Source organism: Emys orbicularis, chromosome 16, assembly GCF_028017835.1.
Source record: "Emys orbicularis isolate rEmyOrb1 chromosome 16, rEmyOrb1.hap1, whole genome shotgun sequence".
Lineage (NCBI taxonomy): Eukaryota > Metazoa > Chordata > Testudines > Emydidae > Emys > Emys orbicularis.
In genome coordinates this window covers 14,437,973-14,444,702 of record NC_088698.1, presented here as the reverse complement: position 1 = coordinate 14,444,702, position 6,730 = coordinate 14,437,973, and the positions used below count along the sequence as shown (strand labels likewise).

Genomic DNA, 6,730 nt, shown 5'->3' with positions numbered 1-6,730 from the left:
GGCTGTGCGGGAGGAGGGACAAGCTACAGCCCTATAAGATAAAGCTTCCACATCCCAGATGAGATTTGACTATTTGTGTCTAATCTGTTAATAAATTTGGGTCGACCGAAACTGCATCTTTAGCTGAATAAATTATTTGTCAGAAACGTTTTCCCAGCTCCAGTGATGCATAACTCACTTTTCCTGAGTGGTCCCCTAGGCCTGCTCCCGGTCTGTGTCCACCGTTTGGTTCTGCTCTGTGGTTCTCCGAGTGCCTGGACAGGCAGGTAGAGCCTGCAGTGGTCTCTAGGTGCTGTGGGGTGTGTGGAGAGCCCTCAAGTCCGTGGCTGAAGAGGGCTGAGGAAGTTACAGTAAATGTTTGTCAGTCTCAGAGCCTCGTTCCCAGCACATCCAGACCAGGGAGACGGGCAGGTATCCACCTTCAGCAGCACTTACCCTGCCCAGGGGAAGGAATAAAATAGGGAGTGAGAGCTAGTGCTGTGGGGACAGGACTGGGAGCCGGGAACTCCGTCGCTCCAGTCCCAGCTCCTGCACTGACTGCGCACCCTTGGGCACGTCATATGATCTCCCTGGGCCGTGTGTATCTCTGATGTAACTGCACCGAGTTACAGGGTTCTAGAGCAGGGTGGGTTTGGCCAATGAGGTCTCTGTTTTCCCATTTGAGAAGTGGGGACTTTAACACTCAGTTATTTACCTCTCAGAGCCATGGGGAGAATTCATCAGCTCTTGTTTGTAGCTTTGGGGTGCCATTCAAGGGCTAACGCTTAATTTCAGGTGACAAACACAGCCCAGTTATTGGAAATATTAAGCAGCTGGGCGTGTGGGTGGCATCTTTACTGGCAGTCTTGCCGATAAAAACCCAGACTGGCCCCCAAGAGAAAATCAATGGGAAGATTCTGTTGACATCTCTCATCTAACCCAGCCCAGTGCATTCATACTGCCTCCCTTGCCACAAAGTCCAGCAGGCTAAGATAGGGATCTGTGTTAACCAGGACAGATTTTTTAAGAATCCTGTCTTTCCAATTGATTGTGGGAACAATGGACTTCAAGTTTTGTGAATCAAGTCCCATTACTTTGCAAAAGTTTTTAAGTCTCTTGCACAAAACTGTGGTCCATTGTCACTAATGAGGTCTTCAGGTATGCTATGCTTTGCAAATATAGACTTGCAATGTCTGATGACAGACGCACTTGTGGTGTCCTGAAGCAAGCAGACTTCTAAGTATTTGAATATTAATTAGGCAGAATAAAATAATCTGCACCTTGAAACTCAACCGGTCCATGCCAAGTTTCTGCTAAGATCTGTTTGGGGCCTCATGTGGTAGCATGTGGGGGAGTGCGGATTACAGGGTCAAACCCTCACCGAAGCCCCAGCAGCTGCTCAGGTGATGAGTGAGGTCCACTGCCGATGATCCTGTCTCCCACCGGAAGCCCCCTCAGTGTCTCCTCCAGGTGAGTGCCGGGGGAGGGGAAGGCTAGGTCTCAGAAGCATGTATGTGCCTCTGTCCTACCCCTCCCCTTCCTGACTTGCAGCAGCCAGCTGCTCGCTCGCCCTCAGGCTCAGCTCTCTGCTGGCCAAGGTCTCTGGTTGCCATAGAGGCAGCAGAAGCCGAGAGAGCAGCTGACACTTGCCTCGCCTCGCCCTCATTACGGCACTCCGTTGCTTTTGACTTTTGTTTCCGAAAGTTTGATATGTGGTGCAAAGACTATACCATGTCCTCAATTGGACAGCACATGGTTGGCCAATAGATGGCATCTTGAGCTCTCCTTTTACATAGCTCTGTTCCCAGATGACTGTCTTGAATAATAGCCAAGATCTCTTTTCTGAGATTTGCCGGTACTATGATTCCATCACTCTTAAAGACAAATCCATCTTGCACACTTAGTTCCTCATTATATAAGGAATGAGCACAGATATCCTCTGGTACGTCCGGTCTCTTATCCAGCTATCCTTGCAAAATAGTTTGTTTTAAGGTTTGCAGGACAACATCATTTGCAGTAGTTCCTTGGAATTCCTTCAATTTCTGTTCTGAAATAGAAAAATAAGCCGTCATAAGATGTATTGCAACATCAGCTTCCTCTGAACTTACTCCTTCACCATGAAACATGTCTGCTAATTCTTTCACTGCTCTGTGTTTCACTTCCAGCTAATATTTCGGGAGTGTTAACAACCATCTATGAAACCTTGGTGGAGCACTACAAAGGTTTTCTGAAAATGGCCTAAAAGCATGTTTTCACAACTACTTTCCCCCATAGGTAAACTGATGAAATCAAGTACAGCCAAATACTGTTTCCAACATTTCTTTCTCCATTTGGGTATTGTTCTGTGGTGTGGAAGTTTAGAGCTTTAGCGACACAAGCAACAGGAGCCCTGTTTTGCAGCAATACAACCCCTAATTGGGAGAGCTTGCATCCACCGGCAGAGCAACTGGTTCTTTGACAGTAAGTACTTCAGCACCGGTGTCCTTATAAGCAATTCTTTCATATGTTCATGTGCCACCTCCATGTACTGGCATGCCAGCAAACATGATGTCTTTCCCAACAGTTGCCTTAAAGGAGTAGCTCCCGTTGACATGTTCAGCATACATTTCCCAAGGTAAGTAACCATTAGAATCTTGGCAATTCAGCCTTGCAGGTCAGTGTGGCCATTTCAGTAATTGCAGCTATTTTTGAGTTGTCAGGTTTTAGACCTTCATTTGGCAAACGATGCCCCAAATATTTCATCTCTCAGATCTAGTTCAGTCACAGGTTCCTTTCATGACAGGTGTCTAGCACTCCCTTGAGCCTTTCATCATGTTACCATCTGGTATTTCCCCACCCAGTATGTCATCCGTATAATATTCAACACCTTCCAGACCTTCAACTATCTGTTGGATCACTATCTGTTACCCTTCAAGAGCTGAACAGATGCCCAAAGGAAGTCTGGTGAACCTGCACCTGCCAAATGCTGCGCTGAAAGTCCACTGTCTAGAACTTTTGTCATCCAGCTGTACTTGCCAAGATCTACTCCTGGGGTCCAAATCAGGGGAAATGGCAGTTTTTGCTAACTTGCTGGTAATTTCTTCCACTGCAGGCAATTGAAAGTGTTCTCTTTGTATTGCTTTATTCAGATCTCTCAGATCCAAGCACATTCTTATTTCATCTCGACCTAATTTGGCTACACTTACTATAGAATTGACCCATTTTGTAAGTTCTTGTAACTCTTGTTATTACTCGCAACTGTTCCATATGGTAATACCTTTAAGGTGTGCTTACCTGGGAAGCACCCTAACCCTGCACATCCATCCTCGTATTCGCTAAATATATCCCAGTCACCTTCTGGTTCTTCCGTTACCAGATTGACTCTTTGCACTTGTCACAGTCTGTAAGCCCAGTATGGCTTGCGAGTGAAATCCCAGCAATGCTTTCTTACCCCGATGCTCACAGTCCAAACTGCATTTACCACATACTTGCAGTTGGTCCCCTGAGTAGCTTCTCAGCTGGATACTCAAAGTGCAAAGTGGTTTGGACCTTACATGTTGTATGACCTTACAGACATCACATTGGCCTGTGCCCCAGTATCGATTTTAAAGCTCATGTTTTGTGATCGTTAATGAGAAAATCCTCATTACACTTGTCCTTGGGAGGCTCAGGACTGAGCATACTGAGGAATAGATCTTACAATTGCTCATCTACTCCTGGCAGTGGGTGCGAGTCCAGTTTGTCCCTTTCACAGGAATGGGGACGAGATCCCATCGCTCTCTGAATTCTCCTTCCACTTTAGAGCTCCCTGTGCTTTGGGTGAGATTGTTCACAAGGGTTATGAGGGAGACGCAGCGTGGTCCCAGGCTCTGCCTGGAAGGATTTCTGGGCAGATTAAATATGACACCTGCTTCCCCACCTCTGAAATGGCCCCTCACGCTGTCACAGGACGAATGCTATTAAACGTTCCCCTTTGATGACAAGAGGTTTGTGTCTCACTTCCCCATCTGGCTGTGTAACTGTGAGCAGTGCTACTGTCATCGTCCCACACCTGACAGTAATAATCAGCCTCGTCCTGCACCTGGACTCCAGTGATGGTTAACGTGGCCGTGTTACCGGAGTTGGCACCAGAGAATCGATCAGGGATTCCGGAGGGTCTCTCACTATCTGCATATATAACGAGTACGGGGGCGCTGCCAGGTTTCTGTTGGTACCAGCTCACAACATTGCTACCAATGTTGTTCCCTGAGCAGGTGAGTTGAGCCTTTTGCCCTGGAGACACAGACACTGAGGGCGGCTGAGTCAGCACGTACTGGGCCAGAGAACCTGCAACAGGAGGAGAAAACATGGGGATAAAAGCATGATGATTAAAGCTCTCGGCAAGCAGCCTGGGGAACCAATGGGAGAAATGGCTCTAAAATTAAAGTCCCCTTTGACTGAAAGACTGAGATAAGCCCCCTGCCCTCCCCGCCTCCCGACTCGCTGCACCTGAGCAGTAAGTGAGCAGCGCGAGGAGCAGAGGGGTCCAGGCCATGGTGGGAATCCAGATGAACTCGACTTCTTCAGGCAAATGGGTCTGTGGCTGGGCCCCTCTGATTCCTTCTTAAACCCCCAGAGCTGGAGAACGGCCCCTTCATGCAAATCTGCTCCCTGATCACTGGCTGCTGCTGGCACCTCCCTCCCCTCAGAGACAGCTACTGAGAGACCCAAGAATTATTTTGTTTTCCATTTGCTAGGAAAAATGAAGCTTATCCTGGGCGTGAGGGGCTCCGAAGTTCTGTGTCTGCTCAGACCGTTACCATTCACAGCAGTCCCCCTGGAGCGAGGCATCACCAACGTTGTCTGCTGGGCATTGCAAAGCTAGCTGGGTTTCTTGCCATGACCCTGACCCACAATCTTTTGTGGCAGCAAGAAACCCTGGCTGGATTGTGGCTGTGTGTCCTTGGTGGGGCGGCTGCTGGGACTTGCTGGCGGTGCAGGTGTCTCTGAGAGGTGTGGCTGGTGTAGACTGATGGCTTCTGGGATTAGCAGCTGCTGCCTGGGGCGTGGTGTTGGCATGGGATTTGGGAGTGGATAATATGGCTGCCACTGGGTGGTGGACGTGCAGCTGGGTGGTTATAGTGATATTGGAAGATGCTCCTGAGGGATGTACCCCTGGAAAGGGATGGGGGAGGGGGCTAAAACCCTTCTGTGCTGCACACTGCTCACGGGAAGCTCACTGAAAGATGGTGAGGAACCAGCTAAGGATACTGTGAGCAATGGGGCCCATGGTGAGTGAGGCCACTGCTCCTGATGGCTTTTAGTGGCTTTCCCTGCAGAAGGACGTGGTCTGGGCAGCGGGACGGGAATGTGGCAGCAGACGAGGGAGAGAATTTCTGCTTCTCTCCCCTTAGCTTCCCTCTCCCAGGTTAGAGCAGCCACTGGGTTTTGGTGATCTTGTCATGACCCTCCAGCCATTCCAAACGAGACTGCCAGTCTGAGCCCCCTGCTCCAGGGCGCTGGGAGCAGAGAGGGGAGTGGGGGGGCTGGGGTGTGAGAATCTAAAGCACAGTGTCCTCCAGGGTGACATTAGAAAGGGGAAAGTTGTTGGGGTATGAAAAGCCCCAAGCCCAGAGATGTCTCTATCCCAGCAGTTTGTAGCCTGACCCCTGTGCACTGCTGCTCTAATCCAGACTCCCAGCTCCAGCACTGAATAGATGAAGAGCTCCCCCTAGTGGTCAGTGTTGCTATTACTATGACCAGTCTTTCCAGCGTTTCACAAGAGCTCAGGCCCCACATGCTGAACTCATGGGAACGCTGTCCCCTACCGACTGTCTCACAGCTGCAGGGAACACCGGTGTACAGTTGTTTCCAACATTCACGCTGTTCCTTTTCAGGGTGTTTGTTCTTCTCTACACTGATCACGTTACCAGCCTGCTCACATCTGTGGAAGGGATTACCCTGCTACTTAGGCAGTTGCACCTGCCTTGATGAGGATTGACAGAGCCCAAGAGAGGGAAGCCACCCCCTCCCAGTAGGTGTTTGTATTGTTGCCAGTTTTAGTAACACCAGTGTCCCTTTTCTGACACCAGTGTCAGCCCTTTGTGAGCCCTGGCAGACGTTTGGCCCTTGCAGGCCGGCTCCCCAATGGAGAGGCAATCAGTGACACGGAATCTGTGTATATTCTGAGGGCTTGGCTGCACTTGCAAGTTAGAGTGCATTAAAGCAGCCCCGGGCACCCTTACTCCTGAGGTGTCCACACTGGCAAGGCAGGTAGAGCACCTGGACTCTGCAGCTGGAGCGCTCCTGGTAATCCACCTCCACGAGAATCATAAAGCTTGCTGCGCCCCTGCTGAAATGCCCGGGCATCAGTGTGAATGAGGTGTTGCATTACTGCGCTGTGATTGGACTACGGAAACATCCCATAATCCCCTGAAGTCAAGTGGCCACTCTTCTCATTGTTTTGAAATCGGCTGCAGGCATGTGGATATCCCCTTTCAAAGCTCCGTTTCTGACAGCCAGCTGCTTATCTGCTCCGGGACAAAGCAAACCATTAGTGTGGAATGCTGCTGTTGTGCGTGTGTGTGTGTGTGGGGGGGGTCTGCTGCTGTCTGAACTTACAAGACAGCATGCTGACACACTTTAAGTCTCTCCCCCCACATACACACAACACATGCCCTGTCACACTCCACCCCCCACATTTGAAAAGCACGTTGCAGCCACTTGCACACTGGGATAGCTACCACAATGCACTGCTCTTTGTGGCGTTGCAAGAGCTGTTAATGTGGCCACG

At 49.8% G+C, this 6,730-nt stretch overlaps 1 protein-coding gene across 1 annotated transcript in view; it reads right to left on the bottom strand.

The window, feature by feature from the left end:
* LOC135890334 (immunoglobulin lambda-1 light chain-like) overlaps positions 1 to 4,492 on the bottom strand; it is a 43,751-nt gene extending 39,259 nt beyond the window's left edge. Inside the window, exons 1-2 of the mRNA XM_065417701.1 lie at positions 4,447 to 4,492; positions 3,987 to 4,284 (exon numbers count right to left, since the gene is read on the bottom strand). Of these exons, the coding sequence (XP_065273773.1) occupies positions 3,987 to 4,284; positions 4,447 to 4,492 (344 nt within the window). The remainder of the gene's footprint in view (positions 1 to 3,986; positions 4,285 to 4,446) is intronic.
* Positions 4,493 to 6,730: the final 2,238 nt, after the last annotated feature.